The sequence below is a fragment of the Rhipicephalus sanguineus genome, chromosome 1 (assembly GCF_013339695.2).
Source record: "Rhipicephalus sanguineus isolate Rsan-2018 chromosome 1, BIME_Rsan_1.4, whole genome shotgun sequence".
In the NCBI taxonomy this organism is placed as follows: Eukaryota; Metazoa; Arthropoda; class Arachnida; order Ixodida; family Ixodidae; genus Rhipicephalus; species Rhipicephalus sanguineus.
Window position 1 is genome coordinate 230,457,865 of NC_051176.1, and position 21,400 is coordinate 230,479,264.

General features: G+C 45.6%; 1 protein-coding gene across 2 annotated transcripts in view; it reads left to right on the forward strand.

Annotated features, from left to right (window-relative positions):
- The window catches only part of LOC119374005 (regulation of nuclear pre-mRNA domain-containing protein 1B), a 36,260-nt gene extending 15,280 nt beyond the window's left edge, over positions 1-20,980 (forward strand). Inside the window, exons 6-7 of one of the 2 annotated variants that reach the window (XM_037644069.2) lie at positions 80-255; positions 14,404-20,980. In XM_037644069.2, the coding sequence (XP_037499997.1) occupies positions 80-255; positions 14,404-14,553 (326 nt within the window). In that variant the 3' untranslated portion in view covers positions 14,554-20,980. Of the gene's footprint in view, positions 1-41; positions 256-14,403 lie in introns of those variants that run through there. The other variant, XM_049420088.1, reaches the window with a different exon arrangement.
- Positions 20,981-21,400: the final 420 nt, after the last annotated feature.

Genomic DNA, 21,400 nt, shown 5'->3' on the forward strand with positions numbered 1-21,400 from the left:
GCAACCTTCTGGGGTTAAATTGGGTTTTGTGTAATTTGTAGGAATACTCATGCATGGCTCACTAGTGGCTCTCACACAGACCGACAGGCAGCAGACCGTCTTTCTGCCCAAGTGGAGGAGGCATGCTCATTGCTGGCCGAGTACAACAGCCGGTTGGCCCAGGAATTAGAAGACCGCAAGCAAGTCTCGCAGATGCTGGCCAGCTTTACGTTCCACCAGCGAGAGCTCATGGCACTTGCGGAGCAGAAACTTGAGGTGAGACTGTCTTTGGGACCATGGGAGGAGTGAAGGGATGGGATGGGCTCGTGTGCATAGGCGTGCGCACGCGGGGGCTCCCCCTATTCACCCTATTCACATAAGAGTAAGTGGGGGACAGAGTCAGCCCCACACATTGACATAATAGGGGGGGGGGGGGGCAATGGCAGCTCCATACATTGACATAATTGGGAGGGGAGGCGCTGCGACGATCAGCATGACACTGTTCTGTGACAGTTTCATGCAATTGTCTTCTTTTTTTCGCAGCTTTCGAGCTGGGAATGTCGCTCACAACATGTGTGTCACAAAACGGACCACGCGCTGATCACAGTGAACTCCCAGGAGAAAGAACACATAAGCCGAATGGCACACGGACACAACAGGAGTAACTCAGAATTGGCGTGAAACCAGCGGTGGATGGTCAAGTGATACATTTCTGCCAATATGAGCTTCAGTTCCAGTTTTCAGGCGGCTGTCAGCGCGCGGCTCAATATGTGCCTTTTTAATTTATTTGTTTGTCGTCTGATGTACTCTCGACAGAAGGTATTCTGACAAAAAAGTGCGAAAAACAATCTAACATGGGCATTCACTTCGCGTTTGGCTTCTTGCCCACATGGCAGCCGCATCTTGAAAGGGGCATTTCAGAGACTCTCTCCCCAGCAAATTCGCGCCACCCTCTCGTAGAAAGAATTTTTAAAATTCTTTTCTGCTGTACAGATGACAGCCAAAATTGGTGAGCATGTTCTTTAATGAACCATCCATCCAAAACAACTCAAATTTGAAAATGCATATATATTTTTTTAAATCGTGTTTTTAGCCCCGCATCCCCCCTTAACTGGCCTGTGGTCATTTCGTGCATCTTAGCAAGTGTTCATGCTGAACAGATGGCACTGTTTTGGCAAATGCTATCAAACAGAGCATTGAAGCTGAAGAGCATGGCAAGCCATGGAGGAAAAATTGGTAAGGTGTGTATCTCAAAATATGGATGGCTAGTGCAGAAAGTACTCGTGCTACGTAGCAACTTATTTGCTCGTAAACTGCACTGAAATAGGCAAAGCATATTAAAGGGGTACTGACACCTTTTTTCAACGCCGAGTTTGCTCTGCCATACAAATCTCCTGTATGCAGAGACAGCTCTGAGCAAGTGTCAAGCTCGGCAAATGCTGATGAGATACTTTATTTTGATATTGGTCAATTTTTCCATGGCGCACCTACAGACATCGACACTAGCTTGACGTCAGGCTAGAGTACTAATTCTGGTGACTTCACGTAGCAGTCTGGCTAGTTGCAATGACGTCAGGTACCAAAACTTCCAAGATGGGCACTTGTGCATCAACAAAACATTCAAAATGGCTACTTTTACGTCACCAACGGAGCCACGGTGCAGAGCTGCCGTGGAAACGTCACTATATATTGTGCGAGCACGTGACGAGAAGCTCATACTGTGTTATGATGTCAGGGTACAGTAGGAACCGAAATTAGCTTTTAAAAACATATAATTACTTTTTCAGGGTGCACTTGTGCTTAGCACTACCTTTTCTAGGCTCTTGAGGGCTTGGCCTTTCATTTGACGCAAAAAAACAACTGAAAACTTTCGTGTCACTATCCCTTTACTAGCAAAGAAAACTAATCCCATACAGTGAAACATGCTACCTGTGGCGGAAAGAGGACCGCCATGTTGCTTCGGAAAAATGAAAGGCTTCCCTGTCCAGTATGCACATTCCACGCGAAGGTGTGGATAAAAATGCCAAGTAAACTTTTAAGCATTTGACACACACCCCTGGAGAAACAGAAGTGGTAAATTCCTGCTTTTCATGATCTTGAGAGACTGTCTCAGATGTGTGGAGTCTTCGGATAAGATTCATGTAGTCATATTTCATGTCTTGAATTGTAGATACTGAACTATTTTGCTCTCTCCTTTGAGTTTGATATGTGCGGATGTGACTGTATATGTTCTTCCGGTGAATAACAACAGCGTGACAAGGTTACAACCGCATATGACTATGTATATATTGAGAATTATGCTGTTGTTTGAGCTTAGATACAATAATACTGCAAGGGTTGCTTGTGGCAGGCCGACGTGTGAAGCCAGGCCCCTTGCACTGGAGTGCATGTATACCGTGTACTTATAGCTGCATACTGATCGCTGCCTTAGGTGTAGTAAATTTTCATTTATTCTTTTTTTATTATCAACAGTTATCTGGAAGGAAATGCATTATTTTCTTGGTTTAAACCGAAAAAGCTGAAACCTATCTACAGTTGATACAGTAGTATCTCTCTTTGGTGATCTGAGTACACGTAAGTATAAGTTAATAGTACATGTTGCTCGGTTAGTTGGTTCATATTGCTCTCAGAAACCAGCCCTTCAATGTTTTCATTCAAGTTGTACTTTCATTGTTGCTTCGACTAAATTTTCCAAAACAAAAAGGTGGAAAGACACGCCACGGTGGTCTAGTGGTTATGGTGCTCGACTGCTGACCCGCAGGTCGTGGGATCGAATCCCCGCGGCGGCGGCCGCATTTTTGATGGAGGCGAAAGTGCTCGAGGCCAGTGTACTTAGATTTAGGTGCACGTTAAAGAACCCCAGGTGGTCGAAATTTCTGGAGCCCTCCACTACGGCGTCTCTCATAATCATATCTTGGTTTTGGGACGTTAAACCCCAACAATTATTATTAAAAAGGTGGAAAGTTGGAACATCAGTGATGTTCTAAACATGTGTACTCCTTTTTTTCCCCCCATATTCAACCATGCTTCTGTTCCCCCTAACCATCCCAAATTACAAGGACGTGCATATTACACATAAAGTCTTTGAAAAGCGATTTCCCACTTATCGCTGCACTGTTCTTGCTGAAATTTTGCAGAATTATTATATTTTATTTTCCTGATTGTTCAACATAATATTTGGCAATATTAATTGCCTAGTTGGTGGGTTTTATTTTAGTTTACTTTAAAATACTGCCAATCTCATATGAGATCAAAGCAGAAAAAGGGGGTTACAGCAGGTAGAACAACAATAAAAATAATCCAGTTACAAATGTTAACAAAGTAGCATAAAATGTCAGCATAAACAAAGATACTTGGGGTCAGCAGATCTCAGCAGGTTGCACAGCAATGCTTAAAGGGGTCATGAACCACTTTTCCAAGTAATGATCTAATGGCCTCAGTATCGGAGTGTACTGCCTCCCGAATCGATTGCCGCAAAAATTTCTCGAATCCGTCAAGAATCAGCGGAGTTACGGGGGTTTGGCGCACGCTCCCAGCGCTTTCTCTCTTTTCTCGTGCCGGCGAGCGCACTGGAAGCTAGACAGGGAGGGATGGCATGGGGGAAAGAAGTTACGCCAGCGCGCGTCATGAAACGCGATCGCTCTCCCGCTGTGATTCGCTTGCGCGAGTGCGGCTACCGTGTACTGAGGAGTGCGGCGCCGGCAAGTGGCGGCACCCCGCGGCAAGAAGCGCATCTGATCCGAACGCCGCTCTCGATTTACGTCGGCTATCGGCCAATAAGCATGCTATGTCTCTTGCGACGTACAGCGGACAGACGCCCCGCCCACCGACGAGAGTGAGAACCGGCCTCTGTTTGAAAAGAGGGTGCCTGGGGAAACGGCAACTTCGCGCTCCGCTTGTGGCCATTACGCGGCGCGCACGACTGTAATATTTGGCAGAGCAGTTCATAGCCGTGTCAGCTTTCTGCAGGATGTGTTTTTTCAATCAGCCCAAGGGGTGCTCCATGACCCCTTTAATAAAGAACTGTAAAGATAAGTTAAATACAGGTTATACAAAATAAAAGATAACCCAATACAGACAGAGTAGCTGAACAGAACAAAATAATACATAAATCAGTTTTGGTTACAAATAAATAAACTAATAACATAACTTAATTGTGCTGTGTTAGTAAAGCTTCCTCAATTATCGTAGTAAACTGGTCTAGCGAATTAGTGTTAGCAGTTGATGGGTCAAGTTCATTCAAGTCTCTTATCGCTGTCGGAAAGTAAGAATATTTAAAGCATTTGTGTGTATATTCAGTGAGTGTTAACAAGTGTTATGTATATTCGAAGTATATGTACAGTAGACTCTCGTTAAATGGAACCTGAAGGGACCAGGAAAACATGTTCCCTTTAACAGGAGTTTCATTTACTGATGAAGAAGGGTAGAGAATTCAAGTATGAAAAAGTAATCATGTTAGAGGCAGCTGTTCCATTTAAGCAGCAATTTCATTGAAGAGATTTCCATTTACCGAGAGTGTACTGTAGTAGCGTTAATGTTTACCTAGTTTTGTAGAAGCTGGTGCATGAATTTCAGTCTCGCTACCTTATCTCTATTTTCAAGGCTAAGATAACCTGGCCTTTATAGTAATTCAGTAGGTGAATCTGAAAGTTTATGTTTGTTAAATACAAACCTAATGGCATTTTTCTGGATCCCTTCTCGTTTATTAGTGTTAAATTTAGTGTTTGGAAACCATGCAATATTAGAATATTCAAAAAATGTTAGGATGAATATTTTGTATGCTAAGAGCTTGATGTCAGGTGGCACAAGACGAAGGGGTCTTCTGAGGAAGAATGGATTTTTTTAAGGTGGTTGAGGTAATGTTAATGTGAGAGTCCCATCTAAAATAATGTGTCAGTAGCAAACCAAGGTACAGTCGAACCCACATATAACAAATTATTATGCATATCGAAAGTTGTAAGATCCCTTTGACTCTATTTTTGATATATGAAATATTTTGTATATCAAATTACTTATATAAAGAACTTCTTTTTGACCCCCTTCAGATACGGTATATTTGGGTTCGACTGCATTTGTGTTCTAGAACACAAATATCGGGTTTAATGCCCCAAAGTGACTCGTATGCACTCATGCTATTTATCACTAAGTCCTCCATGCTTCTGCTCAAGCTTCTACGGTTATCTTGTAATCAGCATGTCATTCTAAATTGCCCGTAGTTAGTGTATTAGGAACTCTAATTTATTGTGCACCCAGTTTGTGCGAGTTCAAAATATGAAAATAAAAATTCACCTGAAAGTAATGTTACCTGGTTTTTAAAGGAAAACTATGGCATGCTGTTATTTTAGTGCTCAGAAGAAAAAAAGTAAGTAAATTTATTCTCCTGGCATTTCCTTTCCCTCTGTGATCCAGTTTTTCTGGCTTTAAGCTTAATCACTTCTGGATAGTGTAGTGTGCACGTACCTCACAGGAGTACGGCCACTAGCGTGGGTTCGGACTTAGCGAGCCACAGGGCCGCGTCTGCCGTCGCCTCGCGTGAACTAGCGCACCGCTGCACACGCACGTTCGAGCGCGCCGAGCGTAACGCGGCAAGTACACAGTACTGCTCTCGAAATCCGCAACACTTTATTGCCTGCGGCAGCTCCACAAAACGCAGTACAACGCCCGCTCCCAAAGGCGGCGGGAGAAGCAAAACAGGCTTAACCACGCCACGTGCGAAAGTACAACACAAAGGGTGCCGCTAGCATGTCACCGCGGGCAAAAAGGGCTCACGGCGACACGCCGCTGAGAGAAACGTTCCCTCGCGACTATGCTGCGTGCTCTCACGATCAGCGACCAAAACAGGGCCCGATCGCTCGAGCAAGGGCAAACTCCGCTCGCGTTGGCTTCGATAGGTACGGTTTCGGCGCAGTAAGACCACGCGCGAATGCACCGCACCGCTCTTCACCCTAGCGTTCGGAAAAGGACAACGTAAGGTAAGCGATTGCCGCTGGCGCAAGGCACCGTAAGCGAACTCCGTCCGAGCGAGCCCAAACAAAGGAGCCGACGGATGGGAAAGAAAATACGTGCTTACCCTACGAGGTCCAGAGAGTGTCTGACTCCCCCGCCGCGCGCAACGTCTCGCGAGACGCGAGCACGCGAGGCTCGAACGTGGCGCCACCGTCGCGATCCGGCGCCGGGGTGAGGAGGGTTAACGTCACCCCCGCTCGCCCAGCGCCGTAGGACGGCGGAGGAGGGGAGCGACATGATCGGACATGAGGATGGCAGAAATAGGCGAAAAACCCGCGCAGTGGCGACGGGCAAGCCTCAATCCCCACAATAGGCATCGATCGCATGCGAAATCAAGGGCCATTACGTGAGAAGCTTGGTCTACACAGAGTTGCTTAAGAAAGTCTGCAAGCTTGTCTCTGATATCTTCTCGTTTTGGCCTGTGGAAACTTTCTGGGTCAACATGCAGCCGATGATCTCCTCCCTTTGTTTGTGCTACTCACGGAGAGCATGCGAAAAATATGTGACACAGCTGTCTTGCAGCAATCTTCAGCATGCCAAATAACTTTCCTTTGACATGAGCTTTCATAATGAAAGTGGTGTGTCACCATTTGCGGTTCAATGGGAACAGATGTGTTGCACATAGTTTGCAGTCGAGTTTAAAATTAACCTATGAAAACCCACTATAAAATGTGCCGCATCACCATTTTGTGATGGCAGTGACGCTGCATCTGTGGTGGGATCTTGTACGCGTTCCAAAATAACCACGGAGGCGTGGCGTTACATCCAGCTGCACGCGATTGGTCAATGCAGGGCCGTGACGTCTGTCGCGGTTCACATTGGCCATTCGCGTGCGGCTGAATGTAACGCCACGCCTCCGTGCTTATTTGGAATGCGTACAAGATCGCAGCACTGATTCCTCTATCTGAAGGCTGTCACCAACATTTACCACATAGACTGTGAACATTAAGGCTTACTGCTTGTCATTGGCCTTGCACATACAGAAGATCATGTGACCGCTAGTGCATTTTGACAGTCGATGCTGTCAGTCCATGATTCTGAGCTCACAGGCAATCGTCTAAGTGCATTCTTTTCAGGTTGTGGTAGACAACTGCGTGCATGTTCAGCTTTTCCTTGACGATAAAAGTGTTGCTTTTCCTCAGCGCCACTGCCACACTTGTCGAACACTTGTAGGTGAGCTGTCATTGTGCCCGCGCCATTCATGGCTGTGCATGCGATGCAAGAGGGCAGCGCATAACTTGTTCGGCTGGTGCATCAGTTGTGGGCTCCTTTCAATCTCGCAAGTGATGCAGACTCTTTCCAATCCAACTGGCTGAAGTGGCAGGAAACAGCAGCACTTTTGCATTGTTGCCTATTATGAAAGCACACAATACGCTTACAATGGCGCTGTCTACTGTACCATACAAACGCAAGAGGGTTGACAGTGGGAGCTGTGAATGCGACATGCAACAACTTGTGAAAAGATAATCTATAACTGGTAGAGGAAAGTGAGAGTTCGCATGCAAATGTGTCACACGACACAGGTGAGCGAGTACTGCAGGGAAGCTGCCATGACAGGCAGCTGCTACTTTTGATAATGTGTGCTTCGAGTCTTTTCTTGTTTCCATAGATCAATATGAGTGCACTTGGGAGGATATGTAGAGAAAGACTAAACCCCCAACTTATTCTTAATGCTTAATATTTATTACTTCAAACATTGAATACAAACTTTTTACCACCCTTCATAGCATTGTTATACAGTCGAGCCCGACTATATCGAACCCTTTTATATCAAATTATCCCGTATATCGAACAATTTCTAAACACGGTAAATTTACATTGAGAATATATAGCAAAAGTTACTGTTACATCGAACGAAAATAGCAACGACAACCGATATATCAAACTCCATGTGCCTCAAAAGTGCCCCAGCAAGTTGGCTTTCCCTCGCGGTGGCGGGGAAAAACTGCCGGCGCCACACTAGAAAAAGTGGTTTAGACCCGGTTGTGCACGGGCGAACACCCCCCTGCAAGAAATGATCCTGGCCCGCTCGCAGCGCTTACAGCCAATCAGAGGCCGTCGTGCTTTCTCCGAGGTACAGAGGCGGTAGAAGTGAGCGCCATTTTTTCTTTCTTTATGCTTGTGTGCCTGCTGCTGCCTGTTTTCCTCGAGTCCTCATTCAGCGTGGTCCGTGCTGGTGGTGTTGCCTGTTGGTGCTCTGTGAACCTTCGTGTCGGCAGGGAGCTTAAGATCGACTTGCTCGGAGCTCTTTCTATGTTGAGTAGATCGTGGGCAGATGTCACGAAGGAGACGATCCAGAACTGCTTTAGGCGTGCCGGCTTCCGCATGCCTGGTGATGACACCCCAAATTCCGATGACAGCACTGAAAACACCGCAGGTGTTTCCGCCGAAGTTTGGAGCGAGCTGGCAGAGTTCCCGGGAGCTATCGACGGATCGACATTCGACGAGTTCGTCAGTGCGGACGATGATGTCGCCATCATGGGTGAGCTACAAGATGAGGACTACGTTGCAGACGTCGTGCCGACCACGAGCCAAAGCGACAACAATAAGGAAATTGACGATGGCCCATTGCCTACATCCTCCGAAGTGATTAGTGCACTTGCGTTGGTCCGGCGCTATTGCGTGAATGTGGAAGGTTGCAGCCTCAGCTGCTCCGACTCGTTGGACAACGTGGAGGCGTGTGTGCTGTCGCAGGCAGCGAAGTCGTTGACACGGAAGAAAATCCAGGACTATTTTGTTCCAAAGTAGGGCACGCAAGTAAGCCACCATATTAATAAAGTACTTTTCTTATTGTTATGTGCCTTTGTGTCAAAATCCTATAGCGGGCCTATATCGAATTATGCCATATATCGAACTAATAAACGTTTTTTGGCGAGTTCGATATACCCGGTTTCGACTGTACACCCCCCATCGTAGCTTAGCAGATGAGGTGTTGCGCTGTTAGGAGCGAGGACATGGTTTCAATTCCTGGCCGCGGTGTCCGCATTTTGATGGGGGCAAAATCTTGGAACACCCATATACTTAGGTTTTGGTGCATGTTAAAGAACCCTAGGTGGTCAAAATTAATCAACTATGGCATGCTGTGATGAGTGGAGTGCGCGTTTGAATTGTGCGCCTTTGAAAAGTGTGCATCATAAAGAGAAAGACGACAAGGCGTGTGCGCGCGTAGATGAGCACAGTGCTGAAAGGAAGACGACGATGATGAAAACCTTCACGAGCGCGCGAGGTGTAAGGATTCGACGGACAAGTGGCCCAATAAGAAGACATCGCGGAGCATGTCAAGAGCCAATCACCTGTCAACGCGCCGGTCGAGCAGTGTCCAATGAAGAGTAGACAAGTGGACCGGAGAGCGAGAAAAGCCTTGTGCACGGAGTTCCAAGAGGGAGTTCCAAGGGAACCATACAAGGAGAAGGTTGTCACCGGACCGGGCGCTGAAGACGGGCAGTCGGGTTGCGGACCCGAGCCTCCAGGGCTTCAACCGGCCGGAGCATCCTGCCGCCTCGCTCCTGTGCGACGAGACCTTAACTATGGTACTCGAACACTACCTCAAGGCCTGCGGAGTTGGGTTCCGACAGGCAAGCAGCAGCAGTTGGGCTACGGGCCCGAGCTGTGCACCCCAGTGCCCGGGCCTGCTCCTCCGGGCATCTCAAGGGGTCGCTCAGTAGTCACTTTTCCACATCGCAGCAGCCAGACCCGTCAACTCCACCTGTCAAGTCTCCGCGATGTGGTGAGACCGAACTCTTATTATTCCCCGCTTCGCCGCCCAGCTGCGTCCGAACCAGACTGTCTACTTTAGGTCTTTGAACTGAGTTTTGTTTGTTGGTAGGAGTCTGCTACCGTGTGCAGTAAACCTTTTGTTCAGTGTTCAGTGTTATGCAGATTTTGTTTCGCTCTAGTGGTTTATAAATGTTTTTGTGTGTGTTGAAACCAACGGCTTTGTCCTCATTCATGCTCTCCGACGCTCAGTCTTAGAGAGCTGTCGTAAACAGAAAAAGAACCTGCATCATCATGCAGGTTCTTCTTATTGTTGCTAATAGCTCTCTGTGGCTGAGCCTCCGAGAGTTTTACTAAGGACAAGACCGTTTGTTCAACAGAAACTACACACAAAACGTTTAATTATACACTGAAGGAAAAATAACTATACATAGGTAAACACTTAATAAAAAGATCACTGCACACGTTAAAGCACTCTTAACAACAAAAGAAATGCGAGTTCAAAGACCTTAACTACAGAGTCTAGTTCTGCCGCGGCTGAGCAGCGGAGCGGGCAATAATAGGAGATCAGTCTCACCAAATCGCTTAGGGCTCTGATGCAAAACGCAACCGGAACGTGGTGGCTCAGGCTCGTTCAGTTGACGCGGGCTGGCTGGTGACGAAGAGGAAGCGGTGGCTGCTGGGCGACGCACTGAGATGCCAGGGCAGCCTGGCCAGGAAGCTGGACGCACAGCTCGGGCCCGTAGCCCGACGGCTGATGCTACGTCGCCTGTCGGCTCCGGAGTCCACAGGCCTTGGGGTGGAGTTCGCGCACCATAGCTGTGGTCTCGCACGGGAACTAGATGGCAGGAGGCCACGGCCGGTTGAAGTCTTGGTGGCTCGGGTCCGCAACTCGACGGCCATCTTCAGCGCCTGGTCCGGTGGCAACCTTCCGCTTCTCGGGTTCCCTTCGAACTCCCCGGCCCTTCTTCGACCCAGGCTTTTCCTCGGCCTCGGCTCAACTTGTCCCGTCCTGATTGGCGATGCTGAAGTTTCGTGGTGCCCAACTATTGGCCCCTGGAATCTCCGTGGTGACTTCCTATTGGGCCACTTGTCCGTCGAACCCTTACGCCTTGCGCCCTCGTGAAGGTTTTCATCGTCGTCCTCTTCCTTTCGGCACTGTGCTCATCTACGCGCTCGCATGCCTTGTCGTCTTTCTCTTTATGATGCACACTTTTCAAAGGCGCACAATTCAAACGCACACTCCACTCATCACAAAGGCCCCTTTTTCGAAAAGTTTTTCGCTTTGAAAAACTGCTGCTCAGTGCGCGGAACACATAAGTGATAGAGTGCGCACAATAATATCACTCACAACACAAAAACTGTTCAATCATAGTAACAGATTAATGATCTGTTACTGTAACGAGCTGACCTTATACTGGTAATACCAAAAGGAACTAAACAATAAAACCCTTCAAACACTCACACGATATCAGTCCGTTCAGTACAGCAGACCGGTCATTACACAGTTCCGCAATACAGGCCAAACACACCTAATGCACCATGACCATTCCCAACAATATGCCTGTTTAGTCCAAGCCAATGCACTTTTGCACCCTTACACTTCCATTGAACATAAAGTTCCGGTAGCCCCAACTCTTCAATGCAAGGGCAAAATTTCCTGATCGCTTTACACTCAAAGAGCTGCCACATAAGGTAGGCACTTCACCTCACATCCGACATCAATATCTGTACATCACATCACATTCAAAGTCAAGAGAAAGTTCAAAACAAACTCGGATATTTACAAAACATATCAATCCGTTATCCAAAGTCAGGAACCCGAAACAGCGAGCGGTCATTGAACTTGACTCTCACGTTATGGCGTCCCAGACCAGACGAGTGGCATCATTCAGACGCGTAAGAAACAACCGTGGTAAAGACGCTCTGAAGCTTGTTCGCTGAAATGCGCGTCTGTACCCCTGCATGAGACTACACGGACGCTCAGTGGAGTTTCTAGCCTCAACGGAACGAAGATGGAAATCCAACTGGCGGCGTCGCCTCCACGCGCACTGCGTCAGAAGCGTTCGAGTGAACCCTTCCGGTGAGCCAACACTTGGCCTTGGCTTATATGCCGTCCACGCATCCGGCATCTTGGAAAAAGTGCCTTCAGCACAACTGGATGTCACAGAAGACGCATGATCTTCCTCACTGCTCAAAACGTTACACTCTGGCAATTGACCACCACCTTCTAGCTCAACTTCTTTAGATTGAGCGCTGACTTCAGCCCCACTGACCCTTACACATTGTTCATCCGGCTCGGCCAGATCAATAGATACTGGGGAAAGCACCTCCGACGCTAAACTGTCCGCTTGAACAAGTGTTTCTGCTCTCTCCCCATGCTCTCTCGGAGAGACCGCATCTGCTGACACCCGATAAGATGGGTACTCTCTCTTTAAGAGCGAGTTATTCACATGGTCTTCGACCATGTACGTGGCGCCTGTTACCATCTCCCGTGGTATACAAGGATCGGCTGCCATCTTAAACCTTTCTTCACGGCACTCGCCGTAATCACCCAGGTGATCTTTTTGTGCTCCGTCAGTGGAGCTGTTGAGAGGCAATCCTACATCTTCCTGATACCTGCTTGGCCTCTCAGAGGTACCAAAGCACGACTTACTATCAATGGAACTACCTTGTTCCATGCTTTCGAGGCTGTCCTTCGCTTCATCAAGCTCTGCAAGATTTCCACTTTCTTGGCTGCCCACCTCTCTGCCATCCTCTGTCTGAGCTCCTGGCTCTAACGAAAGGCTATGGCGAGATTCAAGGCTAACCTTACAGAAATCCAATTCGCTCCCGCAAAACCCGCTATCGGAGCAAGCATCGACCACTTGCCCATAACTCTGGCTCTCAAGGTGCGTCTTCTCATCCGTCGCCACTTCGAGTCGCCGCTCAAGTGCTCGCCTCTCCACTTCGAGTCGCCGCTCAAGGCTCGCCTCTCCACTTCGAGCTGTTCCATTTTAGCCCTAAGCTCCGATTCGAGCTTCTCCTTCTTTGCCTTTCGCTCTGCAGCCTGTTCCTCTCGCTCTCGCGCCATCCGCTCTTCATACCACGCTCTGAACTCCGCGCCCTTGAGACCCATGCGTTCTGCTAGTTCCAATATTTCCCAGGTGCTCGTCATGGCTTTAACTATTCAAAAGTCATGGTGAAAAACAAACGGCTTTGTCCTGTCGCGGACGCCAATTTGTCATGCAGGTTCTTCTTATTGCTGCTAATAGCTCTCTGTGGCTGAGCCTCCGAGAGTTTTAATAAGGACAAGACCGTTTGTTCAACAGAAACTACACACAAAACGTTTAATTATACACTGAAGGAAAAATAACTATACATAGGTAAACACTTAATAAAAAGATCACTGCACACGTTAAAGCACTCTTAACAACAAAAGAAATGCGAGTTCAAAGACCTTAACTACAGAGTCTAGTTCTGCCGCGGCTGAGCAGCGGAGAGGGCAATAATAGGAGATCAGTCTCACCAAATGGCTTAGGGCTCTGATGCAAAACGCAACCGGAACGTGGTGGCTCAGGCTCGTTCAGTTGACGCGGGCTGGCTGGTGACGAAGAGGAAGCGGTGGCTGCTGGGCGACGCACTGAGATGCCAGGGCAGCCTGGCCAGGAAGCTGGACGCACAGCTCGGGCCCGTAGCCCGACGGCTGATGCTACGTCGCCTGTCGGCTCCGGAGTCCACAGGCCTTGGGGTGGAGTTCGCGCACCATAGCTGTTGTCTCGCACGGGAACTAGATGGCAGGAGGCCACGGCCGGTTGAAGTCTTGGTGGCTCGGGTCCGCAACCCGACGGCCATCTTCAGCGTCCGGTCCGGTGGCAACCTTCCGCTTCTCGGGTTCCCTTCGAACTCCCCGGCCCTTCTTCGACCCAGGCTTTTCCTCGGCCTCGGCTCAACTTGTCCCGTCCTGATTGGCGATGCTGAAGTTTCGTGGTGCCCAACTATTGGTCCCTGGAATCTCCGTGGTGACTTCCTATTGGGCCACTTGTCCGTCGAACCCTTACGCCTTGCGCCCTCGTGAAGGTTTTCATCGTCGTCGTCTTCCTTTCGGCACTGTGCTCATCTACGCGCTCGCACGCCTTGTCGTCTTTCTCTTTATGATGCACACTTTTCAAAGGCGCACAATTCAAACGCGCACTCCACTCATCACATGCTTCAATACCATAATCATACCATGATTTTAGGATGTAAAAGCCCACAATTGAATTTTTTAACCATTGTTATCCTCACTAAGTTGTGTGAAGTACAGTGCAATTCACCTGCTTCATGTCATAAGTAGAGTATGTACCATAGTTGTGATCATTATTACTATTATTTTTTTTTTTTTGGAACGTGAGCTCTATGGCATTTTCGTGCAGTCATTTACTACAAGCTCGACATTTACTACAAAATGCAGAAAGCATTGCCGCTTTGTGTTCGATGCCAAGTCCTCTTCAGTTTCTGGTTATAGACCTTTCTAGGGACCTCTGACTTCATGTCTAGGTGTCTCCTTGCGTCCCTGGCATGTGCGAAAACTTTGTAATGCTATACTTCTCATAAAGTGCGATAACCAGGTTCTGCCATGTAAGACCAACCAACTTTGAGTGTCCTGTTGGAGTGGCAGTTTTCTTGTTTTTATCTACGAAGATTCTGTAATTGCTAATGTGAGTCTGGCCTTGCTATGTGCAGGAACACCGAGACAAGCTGCACAAGGTGACGCATGTCAGAAACGAGCTAAAGTCCCACCTGCAGAATTTACCTGACCTTACCTTGCTGCCAAGTGTCACCGGTGGTCTGGCACCCTTGCCATCAGCTGGGGATCTCTTCAGCCACCAGTGATTCTTGTCTGCTCGGTTCTCAGGCCACAATAGACTGCTTCTGGCTGCATGACGTGCAGTTGGTCCTCTCTGGTTAGCAGCCATGAGTTGAGGCTGTCATTGTGCATTGAGGGAACACTTACAAAGTAGTGCTCTTCTCCACCCCCAGTTAATTCTGGCTTCTCTCTTTCCTGCATCTCTTCCTATTGCATTGTAGGCTTGCTCTAGTTTTTGTGAGGGTGCACTCTGTGCTGTTATCTGGCTACTGTGGTCAACACAGCATAGTCACCTTTTCAGGCCATTTGTAAGCCATGTGCACCTTCAGGATGCTAAGTATGAAAGAATGTTAGAATGTTTGGTCTGCTCTAAAGCTTTAAAGGCATGCATAAGCTGCCATTTTCTTTTTCTCTCAGCCTCCTTTCCCTAACACCCCAAGCATAGAATACATTATTTTAAGAGCATAAATGTCACTTCAGTGCAAATATGTCAATGCACAACTCACTTTGCTATGAACTTTTGTTAAAAGTTAAGAAGCTTGAAAAGCTGTCAGGAAGACATGCAGATGCATACTTGAGCCATTAGTACATTTCTTGTAATAAAGAAAACCTCACATAAGACATGCATGAATGCAGTACATATATGCACTCAGCTGTCACATATGTGTATCTGTTCATCCCTGTTGAAACTTTCTGGTAATTGAAAGAAAGCTTCGGCATTGTCATTTCCGACAGCGCCAGAACTGAATGCCGTTTTCTAATTTACTTTTGTCTATTATGAAAAAGCCAGTGAACACACAGTCTGTAGATTTTATAATGAAAAAGTGCAGACGTCTTGTGTTTGTGTTATATACTATATATATTCTGTGTACAAGCTGTGTTATGCACTAGAGGATGATGTCACCAGTCAGACTGGTTTTTGTTTGTTTTTAAACAGTGGGTGGTCTAAACCAGACTTGTAAATGTTGCAGAAAAGAGCAACCAATTATTTTTATGTTACTTTCCTTGCAATTTTGTGCAGGATTTCTTTGCTTACTCACACCAGAAAAGTAGTTTTTTACATGATCTTTCCTCAAATGGAACAGCCCACATTTAGAAAAATCCTGCAGTACAGTAATGCCGCATATCACATTCAAAAGCCAAGTCTCTTGACCATTATGCTACATCCGCAAGTCTGAGGTGTGAATAAACCTCTATTATACGCATGAAATGCTCAATAAAAAGAGACCAAAGTGTAACTGCAGTTATGTATCACATCCCCAAAGGGGTTTCTTGTAAAATGCACAGGCACTGTTATGTAGCGTCGGGGGTTGCATATCCTTCGACGACGCAACATGCTTTCGCTGTCTTAATTGCTGGGGAACCTAGGGCAAACTTGGATATTTTACGACTACGGAAAAGCTAAACCATAGTGAAATACCGGATGTGATGCCGGCATTACAAGCTGCACGACCTGCTATTAATATGAGGAAACAAATACAGAATGCTCATGTTTACCTGTCAAAATATGCACATTCATTAGGCTGCAACATTCCACAACTGTGGGCATGTTACCGTGGTTCGCGCCAAGTACAAGTGCTAAAAGCTAAATTTACTGTTACAGCTTGCCTTGTTACATGTGGTTAACTATGGAAAAAAAGTAATTCTATTATAGTGACCATTACCAAGTAAGAAATAATTAATCGATTTTAAAAATACCAAAAGGTGTAATTGATTACAAATAGTCTGTTACATGTAATTAGCCACGTGAAAGTCTGGTCTAAACCAGTGAGCATGTGTGTGTGTGTGTGTGTGCATCAGTTTTCTTTTTCCCTCTTGAATATATGAGCTGCAAGGCGGTATAAAAGTGGTATTTAGGTGTAGCTAGCATTTTTTTGCCTTTTCTTTTTTCAATTTGTATTAAGACATGCATGCATGAACCATACCAGCCCGTGCTATCTGGTATGTATGTGACCATGTTAGTTTTTACTGAATAATGTATGTTTTTAAATAGTATGCGTTAGTACCATAGGGGCTTAATGTTAAGCAAAGATTGTTTAAAAGAAATTTTTGTGGTGTGTCTGATTGTGAAAGCAGTTTGCAGAACTGGGTCAGTTTCCTTTCGTGTGTGACAGAATGAGCAAGTGTACATGAAATTTCAGCATGACATTGTGTTGCTGACTTGTCTGTGCATTGAAATATGCAGGGGTGGTACAGCTGCGCCAAAGCCCTACATTTTTCAACTTGCTGCACTGAAATTGTAAAAATGCCTCGAATTGGGCCAGAGCTGCTCCATAACACTGAGCACGACTTCGAGGAGTTCGTACTTGGTCCTGTTTTAGAGGAAAGTAGCAGCTAGGTAGATAACGAGGATGTCAGGGTATTTTTTTATTTTCGGGATGCTGCGTGGGAGTCACTGTAATCATAATCACGCGATTCCATCCTGTGTGTTGCTTTATGCAGGTTCAATGTGTGGCTGTGTCTGTGCTTTGTTGGGGCATATCACTGGCATAATGTGACATTTATCTCGTAAGAGGCCAACACTCATGCACAGCCATGCCTGCCAGTGGGCCCGGTAGACCAAAACGCTTTGTGGGCTGGTTACTCAGCGTCAAGAGATGCCTTGGGTTTTAAGTATGTAGCACTTTAGGGGCGTGTCGTCCGTCAGTCTCGTGTGATCGCACTCAAAATCAAGTGGTCAATACAGCCTAAAACAAGGCTAGCAATGCTCAAAACTGGGTTAAATAAATGAACAAGGTCTAAAATAATGTAATTTGCAGAAATAACTGAGAAGTAATTGCAGTAATTAACCTAAAATCATTAAAATGCTTCGAAAACATGCGGCTGACACCCGTGCTACGCAAGAGAGGGCACCACCGCCTCGCCAAGCGTGCAATTGCTCCTTCCACCAGCTCTTCTCTGGCATCTTCGCTACATCTGAAGGGGGAAACAATCTGATGGAGCTCGCTGCAGACGACGTGTATCTCAACTGCCGTAACAAGCAAGGAAGTCAATAAATCAAAGCAAAAAGTATTGCACATGTCGCACACAGAGTTTGCAAATCTCCCTAACAAGATTCTACTCGTGCCTGGGAAACCCTACATGCTTACCTCAAGCATTGACGTCATAGACGGTTTGGTAAACGGAGTAGTGGGAACTCTACGAGCGGGAATAGCTGGGTGCCCGTGCTGTGCATTTCCTCAGGTTTCACAGCAGCGGAGCTGCATTTAGCGCAGGATTTAGAACTACACCAATCGCTACGCAATTTTTTAAAATGACTTTTTATTTGCATTGTTAAAACGGATTCAAATTGTTTAAGTGTGTTTTTTAATGGGTTTGCGCTAGGACACCAATGCCAACAAAGAAACTGCTGCAAGAATACTTGCGACATATGAAGTGGCCATCTAGTGAAGCGGCAAAGCCTTGACAGCCATAGCAATGTATTGGACAGCATGTGAATTAACTTGTTTTGTCGGTGATATATGTTGCAGCAAACATAAGCTTAGTAATTAAGGTAAAAGCTTGTTGCCACGCATGCCCAGGCAAACAAACAGATCTCGCTCGATGATTGCCAGCAGTCACTGTCCCAGTGCTTGCTTGATGAACAGTGCAGACAGTGGTGAACAAATGCTTCACGTATCCTCATACTTCAATGTGTCTTCAAAGGTTGAGATGATGAGACTTAAACACCGTGTATATGAAGCTACCAGCTATCACCAGATTTCCTGCAAGATCGGGCATGGGTCGTCTATGTGCTCGGCAGCGCGAGTCCAAAGACCGTGGTGGGGCTAGGTAGCGTATGAGGCGCATATTGATCTACTGTTAGGGGATGCACAATCACTTGCTTCATTGAGCTGCTCCATATTTGGAGTGTTCTGTTCAAATTTAAAGAGTTCATCTCGAAAAGCATCCTTCTTTCCCTCCCTGTTAACCTCTTTCTAATTGAATGTGTTCTCCAAGAGCTTGTCCAGCTGTCCCACCCCTGATTGTGCCAGAATGAAACCAGCATAATGTAGAACAGTTGTGCTTTTGCATGCGGTATTTTTTACAATACCTGTTGTTGGTTCTGCACGAGCTGGTACTTTACATGTCATTATATGCCTTTTATTTGTGTTACACTGGAACGATTGTGACAGGTGGCAGTGACGCGGTAGTTAGTATAACAGCATTGAGGTCCCTGTATACAAGAGCCTTCATTGAAACTTGTTACTATATAATTGACAAAAAACATTTTTTTCTATGTCTTGTTATCTTCCCCGTGTGTTATGTTTGCTTTGTTATGTGCTCATTGGCATTGTAAAGCCTGTGGTGTCAGAAGGACAATACAGGCCACTTACATTAATTCGACCCTGAAAAAACCAACAAAATTGGTCAAATAACCTGGCAGTTCGAATTAAACAAGTGACTGAAAACAGTAAAAACAAACTTTTGCTTCATTTGGCAGTACTTGCCCAATTCTAACACATGCTCATGTCGAATGAACATCCACTTTTTATAATATCAAAGTAGAAAACACAAAGGAAAATTGTGTTAGAGCACCTAAATAAAATAGAAATCAAAAGAGTCTAACCAGTGAACTTTACCTTCACAGAATGAAAGTTTTACTTGGGTTCCATTTCATATTTGATATTCTGCAGTTATCAAACTACTCAGCAGTGATCATAAATAGGTTGTTGCTCCTGCAATGCCTGCAATTCTCTGGAATGACAAAGCATACGAAGTGACTGTTACCACTAGCCAAGAAGGTTTAAAAAATGGTGGAGTGGAAATTATGCCTGTAAAGTGAAACCAGACCTCCGCCATCCTAAGAGAGGCATGATAAAATGGTAGCATACAGCAAAGAAAAAAAAAAAGCAATGTTTTCCTTGCAAGCCCTACAAGTTTATTAGGGCTCATTTTTCCAGTAAGGTACATGTGCATCCTTGTGTTACTGGTTTCCTTCAGAAGCCTGTCTGGGCAAATTTTATAGGAGATCACATCATCAGTATTCGTCTTGGCATGTTGCTTACATTGGGAACAATATCTTATTTTGTAGTTAACCTAGCGTTTACATTAACAGAGCAAAACCACTTGATCTCTAAGCGGGCATCACCCGACAAGCCCATGATTCAGAGATAAAGTAGGGCAAGTGCTGACTTCACCTTTACCTGTAAGGCGTTGCAAGAGCTTCCATTCCAGAATTGTTTCTAAAACCTCATTGCCACTTCAACATCTAAAATAGCTTGTAGTTTCAATGTCTTTTTGTAATCGGGCTAAAGGTGGCGTGTCACCATCGTTATGCTATGCGAGATTGTTCGGTTGCCATCTTGTAGTGGCACTGGCTAGGTTGGCTCTGACAGTACGCTGTTTTGAATGCGGGAAATATTGTTTGTTTCATGCATTTTCAAGTGAGTTTTCTTCTAAAAGAATGGTTTGTATTAAAACTAATGGAATATAATTCATGTTGAGCTACCGTTACACTTAAAATCTGTCTGAGGTAGGCTGGAAATGTAGATTTTTATAGGAAATGACATTTCTTTGATACATGCACTGTTGCCTAAGTGCTACCAAGACTAACACCTCTGCTGTTAAGAATTACCACTGGCATCGCTACAGGGTATCATCACTGTAGAGTCCTGCCAAGTTCAAAATTACTTGACTGAGGCCAAATTCAGTATCGAAATAACAAGATTTAGGCCATAAATGTGTATGGGGCTGGCCAAGACCTTCAGTCAGAACAGAGTTAAAAAGTGAAGTAACCAGGGTCAAATTAATGAAAGTCTACTACACATATGTGGCGTTCATCGTGTACTGCTTCTATTTAAGCAACATGCCCGTGCAGAAAAAAAAAAATCTATATTCATGATTGTTTCTCACGAGTATGTCAAAAGCTTTATTCAGCTCTCTCTCCCTCACTTTTTTTTTTCATTAATAAAATGAAAATTTGTTTTTAATGGAGAGCCTACAGTGGTTTCCTGATATGTACTGTTAAAACATGGAGGTAGGTACGTGACTTGGCTGCCATTTTATGTGCCATCTTTCTTCCCTGCTGCGAAAGAAAGCTATTCAGGCCCCTACAAGTCTTTTCACTTGGGAAGAACAACGGCATCTCTTCCCTAATTAGAGCACGCGAGTAGAAAAGCGTATGCTGAAACTTCTTCAGTGTTTATTTCTTAGTGGGAGTGCTCATGTGTGTTTGCAACAAGAAGTTTTGTGCTAGTGCTCGGGTAGCACTCATTGGAAACTGTACTGACATGCTTAAAGGGATATTAAAGTGAAGCAATGAATCAATTTAGAGTGACAAATTATTCTTTGAAAAGTTTACTGTCATAAATTTCACCATCATAGGTTTAAAGTTTCAATTTCAAATTTCACGCCGAAATCGCTGTACATGGTCGTCAGCATATCATTGTGGATTTCAATGTTTTTTTTTTTTTGTGTGTGCGCGTGTGTTTTGGCCACATTGGCTCAATAAAAATTTCCTGAAGCTTGGTATGTTAAGTCTCTGGTCCCCCTAAGAGGAAAATGTAGTTCATTTTTACTGATTAAGAACTTTGTAGGCTCTAGTAGATGTAGTCAAAATCTGACTTCACAGCAAGTTGGTGCGGAAACTTCAAGTTGGCGTTGCCACGTGCATTTTCTTTTTATGCGTTCTTTTGCTGACCAAGCATCTTCTTACAGCAAGAGTTGTGCTTTTGGTATTGTGAAAGCGTACCTTACTGCAGTAAAGTCTTGCTACCAGAGACACTGTTACAAAAAAACACTTGGTTATAAGAGACATTTGAAAATGGTTTGGTTGGTTTTCCTATGTTCACCATGTTAACAATATTGCATAAAGAGAGACTCAGTTACTAAGGACAAGTTTTTTAGGCCCCTGGAGTAAATTATTCACTATTTAGAAGAGACGCAACCGAG